We start from the raw sequence: 20,793 nt of genomic DNA on the forward strand, positions 1-20,793 counted from the left end.
TCATGTCATCATCTTTGGTCTTTTAGAAGACCCCCCACCCCCCACCCCCGACCCCAGACTTACCGTCCTGACAGCGTTCTCCACTGACGCCCGGTGGACAGCGACATCGTCCGGTCACCGGATCACACACACCTCCATTCTCACACTTACACGGGAATGAGCAGTTTCTGCCGAACCGGCCCTCGGGACAGGCTGCATCACACACACACACACACACACACACGCACGCTGTCAGATATTTAGATACACACAATTACACACATTAAAGGCAAAACAGAAATAAGACACAATTTGTTGATAGGAATGTAGGCGTGGCTTCGAGCTGAAACTCACTCTGGTTGCAGATAATTCCTGTCCAGCCATCTGGGCAGTCACAGCCAGTTCGGTGTGTGTTACACACTCCTCCGTTTATACAGTCCTCACAGGACAAACTGCAGTCGAAGCCAAAAGTGTCATTCAGACACACTGAAGACAATGAGCGCGAGAGCGCGCGAGAGAGCGAGAGAGAGAGAGAGAGAGTTATCCTGAGATAAAAGAGTTATCCTGATATATAATACTTCAGTCTGGTTTTAGTTAGTATGTGGAGTAAGAAGCCTGTTTATATGTAATGAATTATGTAAAGCAGGTTGTAGGAAATAAGACAAGATGAATAAATCTTCTGTTGATATCAGGGAAATATTCTTTCAGCCTTCCAGCAATGAAACAGAAATTTTATACCGAACTGTTTTGTTTTGTTTTTTAATTCCACTGCGGATAAACAGCGAACATGTCACAACAACACAGGCACGACAAAACAAGGGGGGGGGGACAAGTTCCTCAAGAGTTCTTAGCTTCTTAACGGTTTCCCTAGAACAACGAGCCAGAGAACTCTTCACAGGTTCTAGACTGAACCGGTTTTGTAAGTATGCAGACATACGTGTGTCATATATATCGAGGAAATAATTCCACTAACCAAACCAAAGCTGGTTAAATTCACGTGTTAGCGCACAAAGCTTGTGTGTGTAACACCACGTATTCTGGAGAAGACCTGTGACTAACCGAATTTCTCGGCCAGCGTGCTCTCGGCACGCAGCTCTCCGTCGTCCTCCTCATAGTCGTCATAGTGCTCCAACAGTCTGTAATCCGTGATCAGATTCAACTGCCAGGCCTCCTTCACTGATCCAGTGTGCGGAACTGTTCCGTCCAGCCCTGACAACAAACACACACACACACACAAGTTACCACATCATATGATTATAGACACACTGAGGAGATCATAATCAGAACCAGTACAGAACACCAGTACAGATCACTCACAGGTACAGGAGCGGCGGTCCGTGTTCAGCCCATATCCTGGTCTGCAGGAACACGTGAACGATCCGGCGCTGTTCTGACACTCGTGTTCACAGCCATCGTTCTCGGCCAGACACTCGTCTATATCTGTACACACACGGTTTCATCTCCGTTATAAGATTCTGTTACAGATATCATTTTAGGAAGTTCTCAAATCTTAAAAAACAAATCCTTATTAATAAACCTTATAAGTGTGACAATTATTAAAAATTTTCAAGGAACCCAGACACTCATTAAGTGCTGGAACACCTCCACTGAATGATTATAAAGATTATGTAAAACTCGACGTTTATGGCATCGATGGGGACGGGATGGGACGAGGATTTCCCATCAACAAAGGACTTTTAACAATAGAAAAGGAAACGGTGGTGAGGAGAAAACTCCCTGAGACGACATGAGGAAGGGAACCCATCCTCATCTGGGTGACACCAGCTAGTGAGATTATAAGTAATTTCTCATATATATTATTTATATATATATATACACACACACACACACACACACACACACACATATACATATATATACACACATATACATATATATACACACACACACACATATATATATATATATATATATGTGTGTGTGTGTGTATATATATTTATATGTACATATATATGTATATACACACATATATATATATACATATATATATATATATATATATATATGTATATACACACATATATATATATACATATATATACATACATACATATATATACATATATGTGTGTGTGTGTGTGTGTGTGTGTGTGTATGTGTATATATATATATATATATATATATATATATATGTGTGTGTGTGTATGTGTGTATATATATATAAGTCAAAAAGTGCAGTTGTGTAAACAGGAACTTGTGAGCTTATGAGCAACTTAAGACAATATGCATCAGAGTCATTTCTGACTGATTTCATTATAGTTTAAACTTAAAGGATATTGTATCTAAGATATTAACTGGTCAATGATGGAGACTTGAGTGTAAACTGTTCATAGCAATCGCAGTCTGAAGGATATCCGAGGAAGAACATGCACAGCATTCCTTATAGTCTTTATGTTGTACCATCCACAGTAATCTCATCGGGAATTAAAAGAGTAAGCAATATGACAAAACATGATACGAAACAAAAATAAACGCAGTGCTCTATTCGTTCTCGGTCAGGAGCTTGCTTTGTCTTCAACGCAACACACACCGTCACAGCTGCAGCCGTCCGAGTTGAGCCTGTAGCCTGCGGCGCAGTAGCACTCGTAGCCTCCTGGGTAATTCATACAGTCCTGCTGACAACACGAGCCGCCGTCCTCGCACTCGTCTACGTCTAAATACAAAACCAATAAAATCAACCATTTTCAGAGCAATGCCATAATAATACAATAATTAAAGCTGAAGGATCCAGCATGTTATGTTTCAGCGACGCTTTTATTTTTACCAATACACGTCTTGAGGTCCTCATGGAGCCGGTAGCCTTGGTTACAGACGCACACCGGGCCATTAGAGTTGTGCTCACAGTGATGAGAACAGCCGCCATTATTAGTCTCACAGCTGTTCACAATCTCCATCTCAATCCCTAACACACACACACACACACACACACACACACACTCATAAAGCTTCATAATCTTACCACAAATTATTTATGTTAAAATAATGCAAAATAATCGACAACAAGGACTCATGTCGTTACAGCATTCCCCAAAGTTCCTTAAATTATTCCTCTCATACTTTTTATCAATTTATAGTTTAGAGCGGTTATTAAAAGAGAAAAAAAATACAGCTTGTCATGCTGCCAAAAAAACACAAAAAAGCCCCGGAAGTTGTCGAGAAAAGCGCCTCTTGGAGGCACTTTAGATGCTCGGCCACTTCTGGGAAGGTTCAATACTGTGCAGAGTTTTCCGTTTGGAGATAATGGCTCTCGCTTTGGTTCTTAGGAGTCCCAGAGCCTCTGAAATAGCTTTGTAACCCTTCCCAGACTGATGTATTTCCATCAATTTCTTCCTCATCATTTCTGGAATTTCTTTCCACTTTGGCATAGTGTGTTACTGGGTAAGACCTTTTAACCAACTTCCTGCTGTTGAAAAAGTTCTATTTACGAGTTGATTTCATTGAACAGGGTTTGCAGTAATCTGGTTGTGTCCAGCTGAACCCTATTATGAATGCAGTTTCATAGATTTGGGGAATTAGTAACTACGGGGTGGCAAATAAATTTTCACACAGGCCCAGTTGGTATGGGATAACTTTTTTGCTTCAGTAAATAACATTATCATTTAAAAACTGTTTACTCAGGCTGCCTTTGTTTTAGCTTAGATTTTGTTTTGATTTCTGAAACAATTTAGTAAGAGATATACACAAAAACAGAAGAAATCAGGATGGGGCAAATACTTTTTCACAGCACCGTAAGCCTGATATACAAAAATAGCTACACTATAAAATAAATCGGTGGTTTTGGTCTGTGTGCCGTCGAGGATTTAAACTCACGATAGCATTGTGTGCCGTCCGCTCCCACCTCGTATCCAGCATTACACACGCAAACGAAGGAGCCTCTGGTGTTACGGCAGCCGTGTGCACACTGCGCCTGACCCGTCTGGCATTCGTCGATGTCTGAGATGCGCACACACACACACACACACACACACACACAAAGAAAAGACTCAATTCATATATTACCAAAACTGATTATTAAAGAACAAATTTTCACCTGTGAAAATCAGCTGGATTTACCTCGGCAGGTCTTGCCGTCCTCTGTCAGGTTGAAACCCGGACGACAGTCGCAGTAGGTCCTGCCCCCATCACTGCGGCACTCCTGAGAACAGCCACCGTTCCGCAGAACACACAGGTTCTCCACTGCGGCGAGAAAGAACACGTACTGTATAATCCATCATTAAAACCTTTAAAGGTTTTTATTGCCAGGTTAATAATAATCATCAAGTGCTGCATTTCTTCTGTGAGCATGTTAAAGTCAAATTTCAGACTCTCTTCACTTCTAGTGCTGATTTCTCTCAAAAAACCGTGTGTTCCAGGCTTAACGTCTATTAATAAGAGAAACTCCTGCAAAGTGAAAACCTGATTGTTTTCAAAGTAGAAAGGAATGTATGGAGATGACATCGTGGGAAAATTTCTGAATGGAATGTCAGTTAAAGTGGACACACACACACACACACACACACACACACACTTACTCACTCACTCACACACTTACAGGTGCAGTGTTTGCCGTCCTCTGCCAGTCTGTAGTTGGGTCGACAGCGGCACTGGATCTGAACCGCTGACTGCTGGATGCAAATGTGTTCACACCCTCCATTACTGATGCCACACAAGCCGACAGCTACACACACACACACACACACACACAAAAAGATGTATTAATTCATATATTACAACAACAGATTATTAAAGAACGAATTCTTTACTACTGCGAAAGCAACCACAGAAACTTTTTTTTTTTTTTTTTACAAGTTTTTAAAGAACGTGTGAACCGGAGCGACTTTCTGATCTCTAGAGGTTCATCAATCGCATCATGCAACTGGACAGAAAAGAGAAAGTGGCCTTACCTATGCAGGTGCGTCTGTCTACATGCAGGCGAAACCCAGGGTCACACTGGCACTGGACGGAGCCTCGGGTGTTCACACACTTGTGCTGACATCCTCCATTATGGACGAGGCACTCGTCGATGTCTGCAGGGGAAAAATAAAATCTGAAATCAAAAAATCTGAAAAAAGCTGCAGCAGACGCTCCAACTCCAAGTACTATTTATTTCCCTAAGTTCAGAACATGGCCAGCGATTGCAGCTGCACAGTCAGCTTCATCCACACGGATAAAAGATGATCACATTTGCCGTGAGACCTGAGCAGCCCTCGCCACATCTTTGAACGATTTCAACAATTTAAAAACCTTCCAGTCGGATTCAAATCATTCAAATCTGAACGAGGAAGAATGGTGACGTTGTAAAATTCCACACAACCGACCAGAGAGAGGACAAAAATAAAGAAACGTGGCTTCTGTGAGAAAGTTATGTGTAGCGCGACGGCATTACAACCTCGGTCTGTGAGCTTTCTGCTGACCCATGACTTCACGCCCCGTTGAAAAGTGACAGGAGTTTTATGACTTTGAAAGCAGGCGGCTGCTGAGATCAGAGCTAATCCGACCATGCATCATTTACAAACGCACTAACGTCCTGCTCGAGCTGAACTGAGATCAGATCTGCATCGCTGTCTAAGTCCGTGTTAGATCAGACAAACTACGTTCCCACGCTTTACAACGTACCGATTCCCATGCTGTTCAAAATGACATCCAGACAAGCATTATTTATACAAAAACACAGATTTGGACAGATTAAAATCAGATCGCTTCAACCATTTCTGGTCTACAAATGAATATTTTGTATATATAAGCTAACCCAACCACGTCCTAACACATTCTACATCATAACACACCTCCATGTCAGCAAGATGGAAATGTCTAGGCGAGAATCTTTCAATCCTGGTCTTTCGGATTCCATAAGCGGTTCACGGGCAGAGTTTCCTTATGACACCAGTTCAATAGACTCACTCTACACGACTGTTCAATCTGCAAATGTTTTTGTTTTTTTTTAATGACTGAGAACATTTAAACATTTAACTGGAAATTTTTTAAACTCCGTGTCAGTGTGACGTATAATGATGTACTAAACCGATCAGCGGTGAGATTAAACCCACTGACATGTGACTTTTCATAATAACAACATTGATTATCTCATTACAATGGCACCTGCTTTAGTAGTTATTGTACCGTCTATGTAAAAAAAAATTTAAACAAATAAAAATGATGTAAAAATGTGTAGGTCTTATTTAATTGTGTCGTCTCATGTAGTTAAGCGTGTTGTTTTATGTAGCACCATGGTCCTGAAGGAGCATTGTTTCATTTCACTGTGTACTGTATAATAAAGCCACTTGACTTGACCTATCGAGGTGGGGGATATATTTATTAGGCAGAAAGTTAACGGTCAGTTCTCGAAGTTGGCGTGTTGGAAGCAGGAAAAATGGGCAAGCGTAAGAATCTGAGCGACTTTGACAAAAGGGCCAAAATGTAATGGCTAGACGATGACAGGTCTTGTGGGGTGTTCCCAGTATGCAGTGGTTAGTATCTACCAAAAGTGGTCCAATTAAGGACAACCGGTGATCCAGGGACAGGGTCATGGGTGCCCAAAGCTCACTGACGCGTGTGGGGACAGAAGGCTAGCCCATCTGTTCCGATCACACAGAAGAGCTACTGTAGCACAAATTGTTGAAAAAGTTCATGCTGGCTCTGATAGAAAGGAGTCAGACCAGTCAGAGTGCCCATGCTGACTCCTGTCCACCACTGAAAACACCTACAAAACATCTGTATTCATTTGAGATCCACCATCAGCATCCATTCCTCATACACAACAGACCAAAAGACACAACAAACACAAGAACGTTATAAGAACGCTAACTCCATCATGACGTACGTGTTTGTTTTTATAAAGGGAGTTTCCAGATTCCTTTTTGCTCTCCTAATTTAGACTTGGAGTTCCAAGTTCTAGTGTCGTGAGTGTCACAGGAGACCGACGTTTGAGAGACCATGAGTTCGAATCATGATGATGCCACAGGAGACAGAGAGACCGTTATCGATGCGACTCTCTCACCTGTCTGTCAAAGTGACACAAAATCAAGATGTCCGTTCTCTTCTGCATCCCTCCATCAACAATCCATCCCATTTCCAAGCTGATGTTTAGCCTTTCAGCCCTAGATCTGAACACACAACCAAGTTCTTCGTTCATTCAGCTCCTGAGGGTGCTCGGTTACACTGGGATGGATATACTCCTAAAATTCTCTCTCTCCAAGCAACGTCAACACTCGCTCACATTTCTCTAGCATAAACGTCGTGTTCTCACTGCTTTCTCTTTAAACAAAACCTGCGACCTCACGTGCCAATGTAAGCGCCGTTCCTTCCAAAAGGAATGAAAGAGGCTAGTGTTATGTGTTAGAGAGGTGACTCTATATAACACAGCAATAACTAGGTTTGTAGCCACGCATCAACACAGAACCTCTGCAGGAGATGCAGCAGCATCCGGTGACTGGTGAGTGTTTCAGAGCCGTTCTTTGAGAATGAGCACTATATGGGACACAGATTACCTTACAGAAGGGCTCGGAGGTATCTTCATCCTAATCGATCGAGAGCAAAACAAAGCTGTGTGCATAAAACTCAATAAAGCCGCCGTGCTAGTTAAGTTCAGGGAACTTTCTTTACGTGTGTGCCAATATTTTCCGTAATCGTTCAAATGAATTCCATTAATGACCTACTATACTGTATGGAAATGAATTCAGGGTCACACAGGAACTTCTACTGAACTCCTCCTGTTGAATTTGGATTGGAAAGTAACTCCAAGCATGAATTGGAACTGACAAACTACCTTTGTGGGATTTATTAGGTATTTAAACACAGGGGTAGCTAAAATTTAACGCGTGGGTCGTCCAAACATAATACACAGTTGTTGTATTATTACACACTTAATAATGTGTATAACCATGTATACTTCATAATAATACACAGTCAGTGTATTACTGTATACACAGTTGTGTGTGTAAATACAGATCACCACCATTTTTTTATGCATGCACTTCAGTCTTAAGGCCTCTTCGGTTGTGCCTCTGAGGAACCCTGAAAGCTTCTGTGAAGAAGCCTACGAAAGAGTCTATAATTATTATTAAGGGCTCCAAATAGAATGATTTTAAGGGGGCCAAGAACCCTTAATTATGGGGCGGCTGTAACTCAGGTGGTTGAGCGGGTTTTCCACTAATTGTAGGGTTGGCGGTTCGATTCTCGGCCCACATGACTCCACATGCCGAAGTGTCCTTGGACAAGACACTGAACCCCAAGTTGCTCCCGATGGCAAGTTAGTGCCTTGCATGGCAGCTCTGCTACCACTGGTGTGTGAGTGTTTGTGAATGGGTGAATGAGACCCAGTGTAAAGCGCTTTGGATAAAAGCGCTATATAAGTGCAGACCAATTATCCAATGAAGGATTGAAGAACATTTCCAGCACTAAGAGACTGCATATGGAGCTAGTGCTATAGATGTTTCCGTGCTTATAGAGACTGCAGGTCCTTCCAGGAAACCAAGTTCTCCCATTCCATTCATACCGTGCACACATTTGTTTGGTTTGGAGCTTTAACTGGCAAAAAGATACCAAAAATGTGGGCTTTGACACAAGGAGTTAAACCTGCTGGCTTTGTTTTGTACAGAGTGAACAGCACAACACACAGTTGATCTGGAACACACTTTAAACGACTAATCTCTGCTAATCTGAACCTGGTGATCGCATGCAGACTTTGTAAAATGAAGAACACGTGAAGGGGACCTGCACAACATTTTAAATGCTGTCTGTCCTGACAGTAACACAGCTGCAAATCACAGGTTTATATAAAGGCACTCGTTTGCTGAACATTTATGGAAGGAGTCCCTGGTGTCTGCGCTTTGTAAAGTAGTAACTTTAAGTTTTCAGACATCTTCAGGACAGAGGAGTTTACGCTTTGCAATTCCTCTGAAGCTCCGAAAAGAGAGGCTGGTGAGCGAGAAGAAAGATGACTGAGCACTCACCTGGTCTCAGGTATCCCATGCTGAACCTGTTATATGCAGTGAAGCACGGCAGCCTGTAACAGCCCCTAAAATGGTGCCAGTAAGCGGAATAGTATGTCGAATAAACAGAGCTGAGATGAAGCCCAGTGCAGACAAAAGAAAGCACCAGCCACATGGGTGATGGCATGCTGAGGAACACTTCAGTCCCAGTGACGGACACCGATACGGACACGAGTGAGGTTGGGTGATCAGTGAAGAAACCAGGAGTCAAGAGTGTTTCTTTCTTTTCATTCCTCCCTCACTTATATATATATAGTCGTACTCGCTTCAGCTCTCTCTCTTTCTCAGTCCCCTCCTTTTCCGTAACTTCACACTCCTTTTATTGTGGGCCGATTCAACACAGTTAAAAAGAATTTCAGCTTTCTGTTAAACAGATTCACCCAAAAATCATCTATGAAAATCACAGTATTTGCTCTGCTCACAGATGTGTCTCGGTTTAAAAAAGGTTCTGGAACTCTACGTGTTAGCCTGATTTCAGTAATAAGCCGCTGACAGAACGTCTGATTACATCATGCTTAAATAAATCAATAAATAGATAGATAAATAAATAAATAAGCCAGAAAGATGAGGAATGAACAATACATGAATTAGCGTATTGGATTTTTTTCACAAACTCTTCAGTGAGACCAATGAGTGAATTTCTACACGATGGCAGTAATTAGTGTGATGGGAAGCACAGCTGAGCGTTATTCAGTCTTCAGCCAAACATTCTGTACAAACGCTGCATACAAGAAGGCACTCTAAAACATGAAGCTTTTCGATATATTTTTTCAACATTCACTAGGCCCTCTCTAATAATGACTTGTGTGCTTAGGGTCGTTGTCTTGCTGCATGACCCAGTTTCTCTTGAGATTCAGTTCATAGACAATGTCCTAAAATTTCCCTTTAGAAGAATTCAGACTTCAATTTCTGTTCCATCAGTGACAGACTGGCAGTAATGTTCTTTTTGGAGAGCCGTAGTTTTCTCCTTGCAGCCCTGCCATGCACACCATTATTGTTCAGTGTTCTCCTGATGGTGGACTCTTGAACATTAACATTAGCCAATGTGAGAGAGGTCTTTAGATGCTTACAAGTTACCCTGGGTTCCTCTGTGACCTCGTGGACAATTACACGTCTTGCTCTTGGAGAGATCTTTGTTGGTCTCCACTCCTTAGGAGGGGAACAATGATCTTAAATTTCCTCCATTTGTACACAATCTGTCTGACTGTGGATTGATGGAGTCCAAACTCTTTAGAGATGGTTTTGTAACCTTTTCCAACCTGATGAGCTTCAACAACTCTTCTTTCTGACGTCCTCAGAAATCTCCTTTGTTTGTGCCATGATACACTTCCACAAACACGTGCTGTGAAGATCAGAATCTGATAGACCCCTGTTCTTTAAATAAAACAGGACACTCACTCACTCTCAAACGATTGTCATCCTACTGATGGAAAACACCTGACTCTAATTGCACCTTCAGATTAACTGCTAATCCTAGACATTCACATACTTTTGCCACTCACAGATGTGTAATATTGGATCATTTTCCTCAATAAATAAATGACCAAGTATAACATTTTTGTCCCACTTGTTTAATTGAGTTGTCTTTATCTACTTTTAGGATGTGTGTGAAAATCCGATGATTTACATTTTAGGTGATATTTATGCAGAAATATAGAACATTCTAAAGGGTTCACAAACTTTCAAGCACTACTGTGCATCTTCATTTCTTTTTGTAGTTTCTGAACTACATTTAGATGCACAATTTATTTACATATGCTGCACAGATATGGTTATGATTATTAAAATTATTATTGAAACAATTTACTTTATAATACAGTACAGATGGAATCAACACAGAGATTAAACACAATAAACAATGCGGACTTAATTAATACTGTAGATGGAAAGAGTTATTTTAAAACATTTTAAGGAATAATTTGCAAGCGCTAATGTAATAAGTTAAATATTCATTTGATTTAAAAACTAGTTGCTCACTGATTAATTCATTAAAAATTGTAATTACAGTACATCTTAATGCAACACTAATTGTTCATTCAGGTCTGTAGGTGTAAATTCGATGCTTGCGAAGGAAACAAAGATTGAAACATTTCTTTTAAGACTCCATAGCCAGACTCCCTCGAGACCATGAGCCAGAACAGTACTCTGATATGACCTTCAGCCCGTCGACACTATACGCTGTTGTATTAACACTGTACTGTAGTGTGTGTGTGTCTGTGTAGACAAAATCCAGCTGCTGTTTCAGTCCAGACCTGCTAGTAGTTTTTTTGGCCTGGTACTGAAGTGCCATGTGCTCAGGTAAAGATACGGACTCGTCTCTTCCTGTAAGTCGGGTCTGGGGCTGATTAGCATACACATTCCACAAACCCGTGGTATTCCGGGAGGTGTTTTAGGGGCGAGATTGGAGAGGAAGAAGATGATAAGGGTGGAGAAGGAGACGATATGAAGCTTTTGGATGGTCAAGCAGGCACCAAATTTAAGATCAACTTCTGAAGTGAGATCATTTAGCAACGTCTATGAAATGACTTTAATTAGACTGTCAAGGAGATGGAGTGTGTAAGATGTACTGCACTGTGTGCAACAAGAAAAGAAAAAAAAAAGACACACACACACTTTTTAATGATGTAAAAGATCTGGAAGTTTTGTGGGAGTTTCATAAAGAATGGAGAAAAGGTGCCAGTGAAGGTCCTGGCACGAGACTCGTGCTGCAGCGCTGGCATTCGCGGTGCTGACTCTCTGTGTTTCCGCTCGAGCTCGTCATGAAAACACTTTCAGACGGTAAACAGATCTGATTGAGTACTGTATACTCACCGCTTCGGATCCATCTTTTATAGCTAATAAAGACGCAGATGCAGTAAATCGTAAATACAGCAGTTATTTGTCAACACTAACGTCTTTATTTAGTGTTTATATTCTTACTGTTGAACGATTCTTGACGAAATACGATTATGACTGAAATCACTGTTCTGACTCATGATTATTTGATGCTGAATTACGTGATCAAATTACATATAAAACCACATCATCTCCAAAACCGATCAAATAAATTGGCGTTTCTCGCCTTCGATTCACTGATTTCTACTTCACATGCGCTTTCACCAAACCCCCCTGAATTCAATATTTAACCTTTCACCTCTCGACACCTCAGTAAACACGCACGTGAGGGCCAAGGGACTTAGTCTTGGTGATTTACTTCTAGTTTGCAAGTTTTAAACTGGATCATGACGGCACTTTAAAACGTTAAACTGTACTCTTGAGTTTTATCACGCAGCTACTGATGCGGAAAAATGAAAAAATATAATGAATGGTACAAGTGGCAGGTACTCATGTACCTGATGCTCTTTGCTCATTTATATGTACCTGCTACAATTGATTTGCTGTCCATTAGATGGCAAGATCCTTTCCATGATGGAGTGAATCTGCACAGCCTAATGAGTATTGTATTGATCATGATGAAAGGAGGACACCTGAGTGATGGAGTCACGACCTCTTTAAAAGTCAATAAGCCGCAGCAGAGATGTAGTGTAATGTAGTGCAGAGGTTCACGAAGAGGCACATCATGGCTCACGCTAAAGTCTGTGACATGTTGCCTCAGGGTGTATTACCACGTAATGCAAGACCTCATCACTCCGATGTCTACAATCGCTTCCAGACGCAGACAGAACACGTCTGCGTGTCAGTATGTCTCATGTGATTAGAGTCACATGTTAAAATCAAGAGACGTTTTGTTGGATGGTATACAAATGAAGTAATGAGAAAACTTAGGACCTCCTGCACAAACTTTATTCGATCAGAGCTTCCTCTTTAGTGCTCACCTTGGCAGGTCTTGCCGTCCTCCTTGAGTTCCTGTCCTGAAGGACACTTGCAATAGAAGCTGCCAATAGTGTTACAGCATAGTGCCTCGCAGCCTCCGTTCGTCTCCTCACACTCGTTCACGTCTGATGGAGAGAGAACACAAAACAGTTCAACCCGAATCCTTTGGCAATCATACCATGTATAAAGAGCCACGTCAAGAACCACGAATGTATAATCAGGGGGTTATATGAAAATAATGCACATCCTGTGACCAACCAGCTTAGAGAATTCAACTAGAGTGGTACAAGTCTTCATTTGTTTATTTTTTTTTAATGTGTGTGAACACAAAATCACAGCCACGGACTGTAAAAATAATAATGAAGCAAGTTCTCCAAATATCATAGAGGAAGTAAACAACAGGAGGCTTCATCATTCCATCAGTTCCACCACATGTGAGCATCTCTCACCTCAGACGCATGCAGATATTTACACCACTCAGACCTCACAATTGTGCATTCCCCGAACATGGCAGTTATTTCAGTAAACACCTCATCACACCAGCCTCCAGACACCATTTACAACGCAGAAAGGTGTTCTGACAATTACCGAGGTGATTACGTGAAATTCCCCGAGTACTGTTTCAAAACCTCGCAAAAGTAAAAGCTAAGCCCAATATTTTTCCTCCATGTGGTCCTGATTTCACACACAAGGTCTACCACAAGCTCTAAGCAACCACATTCCTGTACGATCCTGAACTCATATTGAACAAAAACATGATGGAGGTTCTTCTTCTTCTCTCTCTCTTGGGGAACCCATAAAGGTTTTATATAGAACTCTACTCGAAACAGAATGCTTTCCTATCAGAAAAGGGTACTGTTATCCAATAAACCATAAAGAACCATTTTTATGTACCAAGTACCAGTAATATTTAGCTAAATGTTAAACTCCTGACAGGTTCTACTGTAGATATTCTTAAGAAGAAGAAGAAGAAGAAGAAGAAGCAGGTCATTTGAAAAGCAATAACATGACGTTTGTAACACAGACACATCCAGAAATCTCTTCAAAAAGGGTTCTATTTGCCTTATTCCTGTGTGAGGAACTCTGAAAGGCCCTATATAGAACCATACAACAGAGTGATTCCCCACCAGAGAAAGTTCCAAGTTTTACCCCATTGGGAAGCAAAGATCATTCTTTATAATGAAGACTGTGATTAAACCAAAGTGCTGCTGAAATGTTATTATACTGTACACCGACAACACGATCCATCTAGCACCATAAAGGTCTCTTGAACTTGTTTCTCTTGGAGAACCATATAGATTGAACCATATAACAGAAAAAGTTTTCAGAAAAAGGTTCTGAACCATTATCCACCAAAATAACATTTCTCAATAGTTCTTTGGATTGGGTTCATTGGATAATTACAGGTTCTTAGCTTCCAAAAAAAGTGTGTGCAGTCAGGGTCAACAAGGTCTTTGCAGCTACTTCAACAGGGCTAAAAGATCAAAACAAGCACAAAGAACTGAGCAATGATATGTTCAATAAAACGCTGCAACGCACATAAAGATTGTTTTACTTCAACAGTTTCACCTGAATCCTAGACAATAGTCCAGTAGACCTCTGAAATCATGCATGGATCACCCGCAGGTTCTAGCACAGGACACACAAATGCACGATTCCAGACGGCAACGGCAGCTTGCGTTAAATCCCAGCGTTTGGGCTAATGGTCTCAAGTTCAAAGGTGAATGGGGAACAAATCGGTTTGACCTCCTCATAAAGTTTGTGTGGTCTGAAGGAGCTACAGACGGTCGAAATGTAATATTCAAAAATATGATATGAGCAAACAAAGCATCAATCTTGGTTTATATATTCATCTGGTTCAAATTAGACCTCTATTAATAGACAGAAAACCAGACAAATCTCTGTATTGTTAAAAAAAAAAAAAAATCGAAACATTACCTCTTAAATTATTTAACCCTTTAAACTCTGACAAGCCGGGACGCATTCCTCACTGTCATAGCTACAGCTTTATTATGGTTTCTAGGGCTGGGTCATGTAATAAAAAAAAAGTCATATCATGATATTTCAAAACATTTTCCATGAAAGACGATATGTTTATTCCACTCCATATATTTCAATATATTCTATATGTTTATTCCAGTAAATATTACTTCGACTCACCAAGTGACCACAATTAACTCTTTCATACATCCACAAAATATTCATTTCCTCTTTTTATTCAAATACACAGCACAATCAGTCAGTCATCGCAATCAGACTATGAGGAGTATTTGACATATCCCTGAACTCTTCTGCAACACACAATCGACAAATAATATCAGAGTAAGGAGTGATAAATTATGGAAACGGGAATTGAGCTTGATCACGAAGAATCAGATGCATTTTCATTTCCCAAAACCTGTTGCATCAGACTCCAAGTATGTTAGATTGGAATATTTAAAGTCTTCGTGGCGAATAATGACCATTCCTATGATACAGGAAACTGATGTGCGATAAATTACTCAATTTTCTCTTTCAATAAAACGAATTTAATCTCTACAGTACTCCTACAAGTGGTTTCTAAACATAGAAGAAAATCCATTCCTTTATTCTGACATGCATGTGGTGCTCCTCTAGGCACAACTAACACCACTTTTAGATGTTTGTTCAGTTGTTTCTCATCGTGTTGCCTCGTTATGTGTGCCCTGTTCACGGGTTAATGCATTTTAACAAGCCGCCAGTCAGAGCTACTGACCCTCCTGCAAAGCTCCGTTACAGCACCTGAGCACCAGGCTTCGGCTCTCACTGACATCAATTCTTTTACTGGAGGCCAAAAGCTGTGACTTATAGCATTTACAATTTTGGATTTCTTTCACTGTACTATCAGTATGGCCCATAAACACATCCATCACTTCGTAGAAACCATTATCTGATGCCAGTAAAAACTACCAGTGACTCCTCAGCTTTCTGTTCATGCCTGTTCATCCCTTACAACACCCCAAACCCAGTATGTCACAAAACCTGTAAATACAGAAGATTTGTGTGCTTGCATTCCTGACTTGCGCTGTGTGTCTTCCTGTGATGTAGCCAAGCTGCCATGTAGCCTAACACTGATAGCATAGTTTCGGAGTCTTGTGCTAACAGGCTGTATGCCAAAGTAAATCTCTGGAGATAGATAGCATCACTTGGGTCATCGTTAGTACAGAGACCGTTCACAGAGAACACAGCATCTCTAGACATGCAAAGACTAATAACATAATCGTGAGATCATGACATGAGTAACCAGCGTTATTGGTGCATTTAAATAACCACAGATTCACATGTGTCGGAAAATTGCACGATGTGATGTGGTTCATTGGGCAGTCTGTACAGGATTTCGCAGAGTTTTTTGTGATTGTTGTGACCAAAAATGCTCGATTTTGTTGCATTTTTTTTTTTTCAAAATTGACTTGAATTGGCAAAATTGTTCTGCACGGTCTTTTGCAGTGATGTTTGTTGGTAAATGAGACCTTTTAGCTGTACTCATGTTCGACGCATGTGAATTTGGCGTTGTGATGACGTCAGATGACGCATCTTGCCCCAAATCTGCAGAAAATATACAGTCATTTTGAAAAATTTCAAAAGATTACAATTTCCGAATATTGCGTTTCCTTGATTTTGCGTTTATTTCTGCGATCGCATAATCCCAAAATCCTGGAGGAACTGCTTGGGTGCTCGGTTAAAGATAACTGCTATGAGATAATCTAAACAATTTAAGAGATTCGACAAAGCAACCGGAAGTCATTTATTTTCAGTGAGACCTGGAGATTTCCTAAAATAATACTCGTTTAACACCGCCAACCCAGTTACAAAGCTAGAAACGAACCCAGAAAAATCACTCCTTAGATTCAACACAGTGGTTGTGTATGAAAACAAACAACCCCAACAACAACAACTTTAAGAGTGAACTTTTTCACTTGACAGTATAACTCCACACACATAAAGAAAATAAAACAAGCCTACCAACTGCAAAACATCATATATACATACACAAGATACACAAGATTCTAATATCTGCTACACAAAACACAAACCTCGTAGAATTTAAATTAAAATTACTTCGTGTGTCGTTTGGGGGCGAGTCGGCTCTTTGAATCGGCTCTTTTAGGTTGAGAGTTGATTCGCATACAGGAGACGTTTTTTAACTCAATTTTTTCTATATATAAGCAATACATTAACACCTCCAGGGTAATTTAGTAAAACTGTAATATCTCCTGACACATTTTCAGAGAAAGAACTATAAATCACTTAACTATAATCACTGGTGAGTCAAATAATAGACTGACTCACTACAATAGTCAGAATTTCCCATCACTAATTGAGAGAGAGAGAGAGAGAGAGAGAGAGAGAGAGAGAGAGAGAGAGAGAGAGAGAGAGAGACTTAATGATATGAGGCCTAAATATTAAGAATTACAGAGTCTACACTGCCTTCTACTGTTGGTTTGGTGTATACACAGACACTGAAAACATAAAAATAAATAAATAAATAAATAAATAAAAATTAAATATAGTTTAAATATAATAATATTGTATGAGTAGATATTCTTTCAAATTACATTTTAGTCCCAACTTATCAGCTTAGCCAGACAGGACAATAATTGTCTTGTCTGTTCCACATGTGCTAAATGTGTGTCCCATCTGTTTTTTATTCCTCTTCCTGTTTGTCTCTCTGCATTTCTGATCATATAAAAAAATTTAAACCCTATGTTCCTGTTATAGTCTTTATTAGTATATATAATGTCACACACACACACACACCAACCACACCCTCACACTTTTACCGAAATACAGTACTGTAACCATCTGTGCATTTTCCAAACCAGAATATTTCCTAAAATTTGATCAATTAGATACAGGAGGAGATGCTCCGTCATCCACCTACACTACACTACTGTCTGTTCTGGACCAAAAGGAGGGATGAAACGTCGCCAAATTAAATGATACAGCTCTAAATAAATACTTTTTAATGCCTCTAGTGTTACTATAGAGGAATCATATTAGGGCTTAATTTGAAAAGAAATAATAAAAACAAAAATCATCCCTTTGAATGATTGTTATTATGAGGATCTGTTAACTCTATTGCTGTGTAAGTGAAAGGAAATAGGAGTTAGGAGAAATTATCGATTTGTGTTTCAAATCTTGGGAATTTTCTTACTATGTAATTATGAATTTTATGTTTCTAAAATGAAGGACGTTTCTAAAACTAAAAGCAATTTCATGACATTTAGTAATAAAACCACACAAGTTAAGAATAAAGCATTTGAAATGGAAAACATTACTCAGCTTCCAAATAATCATTATTGGTATAATTACAATAACTTTATAAGCTTATAAGGATCCCTGGCTAATTAAAAAAAAATGATAATCCATCGAGCCATAAATACTAAAAATGACCCGTCAGATTTTAAAATAAATGAATTTTTTTATACATATATATGGTGTTAATCATGTCTCTGAGGTAGAGTCTCTCAAGATAAATACATTACATTTTATACGCTCGCAAATGAAATGAAATTAAATACAGGAACATTTTTTAAAATGTAAAAAAAATTGGATCGTTCCAATTTTGCAGATTTATTTACATTATACCTATTACTGACGTTCGGTCCAATTCACTTTATCCATTTCCGAGAAGTTCAAGCCATTCTTTAAACCTGAAGAAAACCACCTAAAAATCTCATACAACCTGACTCAAAAGAACAGATCAAAAAAATTCTCTGTTAACTTGGTTGTAGGAGTCTTCTAATGACGCTCAGTCCTGTTTACACACAAACAGCTGCGCTTGCTTTAAATATCCTTCAGAGAATTAACTGCAGACAGAAACGGAAAAAAAACGATCACAGAGTTAACGAGGTATTCAGATGTAGTAGGCGGAAAAAATTTCAGGCTACAGCAGTGTAGCTGCTATAACATAAGTGAGAACAGGAAGTTATTTGTTTTGCGGACGTTCCATAGTATTAAACGTAACTTTAAATGGATAAAAAGTATCATGTTTGATGCTGTTCTTTAACACAAACAAATAAATAATTGTTGAATTTGAAAAATTGCAGTGGCATAAGAGGAATAAAACACTTCATGCTTGAACTTTGGAATAGTAAGAATGACTCCGCTTCATCACACCACCCCATCACTGATTATTTTACTATAACTGTACCACACACACACACACACACACGTGTGTTTAATTCCTTACTGAATGTATTAATTCTATAAATTAAATGGAATTGCTAAGAGTGATAAGGGTTCACAGATGAAAGACATTCCAAAGGCATCATTAGGCCAACAACAACAAGACAAGGAAACGTCTTTCTTGATGATTCACTTAAAAGAATCATAGATAAAGGAATTGAGTCTAAAGTGAGTCATAATGACTGATTAATAAAACCAGCTGTAATAAGCAATAAACAATCACTACCAAATGAGCCTAATTTAGAACTAGACTCAATACAAATCACAATACAAATAACTTCAATACAAATTTCTTCTCCGAGGAAACAAAAAGTAAACCAAGTGATCGTTTTGCCTGGCGTAGAAACGAGTCGAACTGACGAGTCAGCATTTAGTAAAGACATTTCTCACAGCAGCAAAGAGGACAAAGACTGCGTGCAAATTCTCCGCATATCTCTCATTTTAACCAGCTGCGTTTGGTTTCCACACTTTGTTTTGTTCCTAAGGCATGTGTTGACAGGACACAGCAGACAAATAACCGCCGTCGCTCGATAGATAACACGTAGCCAACAGCGGCCTGGACTCAGAGACTCCAAAATACTGGCTGGAATACAGCAGTGATGCAAATTTACACTCCGGAGTGAAGAGCGTCAGCGTAAAAACTAGTGTTTTTTTCTAATACATAAATAGGAACAGACTGAACAGTTAGTCTGGTTAAGGGGACATAAAGAATATACTGAAAATTGTGTGACAGCTGTTGCATTAACATCATATGTTATTGCTAGCGCAATTACAATTTCAACAAGCACAGGTGATAAGAGTCAGGTCAAAAAAAAACTCAGTCAGTCTTATTAAGAAGAAATCCAGTGTAGAAGTAGTGGAGACTTTGGAGCAAACTCTGGACTCAAAATCCCAAAGTGCAATGCAGCTACACGACTCAGCTGTACAAGATGACGAGTGATGGAGATGGCGTTGACAGCAGTATTAGCATGAACGTTCAAGCAATGGAAGCTGATCTGTTTGATCATGATGTACAGATGACAATCCATCTAGGATTCCAAGCAAGCAAACGCTGCAATATTCAGAGGAGCTTGCGATGTTTTTCAAATTTACCACAGATTCTGGCCAAGACACGTCACGTGACGTCATCACAGCACACATTCAGCCGTAGTCCTCTTCAATTCACGTGCGGCGCACATGGGTACAGCTAAAAGGTCTCATTTTACCAACAATCATCACTGCGAAAGACTTCACGCTGTGAAATCTTCACAATTTCCCCATTAATTATAATCAGACAGTTGGGACTCGTTTCTAATTGCGGCAGCATGATCACGCCCCGCTAACCATAAGCACTGAGACAACTCTGAGTACTGATAATCGTAACATATAGCTTAGAACATATGGCTAGTGGTTTAACACTTAAAATGTACTCTGTCGTGTTTAGCGTGCTGTTACACCTACGGTGTTAAGTTTATATGCGTCGAGTCTTTTCCAAAGTGAATTTCATACTATTGTTTCATTTGCTATTTGGTTGCGCCTACGAGATAAACATTTTAAAAATAATAATAATAATAATAATAATAATAATAATAATAATAATAATAATAATAATAATAATAATAATACAGTGGAAAATGTTGATGATAATGTTAATCCGACAGAAAAGGGAGTAATGTTGTAGGAAAGTTTAAAGGTTATATTAAAAACATTCCTAGATATCCAGAAAACTTTTCCAGAACCGTAACGTTCAGAAAACGTTTCGCTGACGTAAACGCCTGAGCTGGGTTACCCGTCGATGAATAAGATTGCAGCTGTTGTCTGTGTG

The 20,793-nt window shown here is 39.7% G+C and overlaps 1 protein-coding gene across 3 annotated transcripts in view; it reads right to left on the reverse strand.

Annotated features, from left to right (window-relative positions):
- The window catches only part of megf6b (multiple EGF-like-domains 6b), a 54,039-nt gene that overhangs the window by 16,137 nt on the left and 17,109 nt on the right, over positions 1 to 20,793 (reverse strand). For 2 of the 3 annotated variants that reach the window (XR_008393147.1, XM_053673938.1), the window contains exons 5-15: positions 12,785 to 12,907; positions 4,884 to 5,006; positions 4,532 to 4,657; positions 4,054 to 4,176; positions 3,811 to 3,933; positions 2,765 to 2,902; positions 2,531 to 2,653; positions 1,297 to 1,419; positions 1,039 to 1,188; positions 334 to 465; positions 64 to 192 (exon numbers count right to left, since the gene is read on the reverse strand). Coding sequence is in view for 2 of the 3 variants with exons in the window: in XM_053673938.1 (XP_053529913.1) it covers positions 64 to 192; positions 334 to 465; positions 1,039 to 1,188; positions 1,297 to 1,419; positions 2,531 to 2,653; positions 2,765 to 2,902; positions 3,811 to 3,933; positions 4,054 to 4,176; positions 4,532 to 4,657; positions 4,884 to 5,006; positions 12,785 to 12,907 (1,413 nt within the window). In the remaining variant the exon portion in view is untranslated. Of the gene's footprint in view, positions 1 to 63; positions 193 to 333; positions 466 to 1,038; positions 1,189 to 1,296; positions 1,420 to 2,530; positions 2,654 to 2,764; positions 2,903 to 3,810; positions 3,934 to 4,053; positions 4,177 to 4,531; positions 4,658 to 4,883; positions 5,007 to 8,930; positions 9,166 to 12,784; positions 12,908 to 20,793 lie in introns of those variants that run through there. The other variant, XM_053673939.1, reaches the window with a different exon arrangement.

Source organism: Ictalurus punctatus, chromosome 21, assembly GCF_001660625.3.
Source record: "Ictalurus punctatus breed USDA103 chromosome 21, Coco_2.0, whole genome shotgun sequence".
Taxonomy (NCBI): Eukaryota; Metazoa; Chordata; class Actinopteri; order Siluriformes; family Ictaluridae; genus Ictalurus; species Ictalurus punctatus.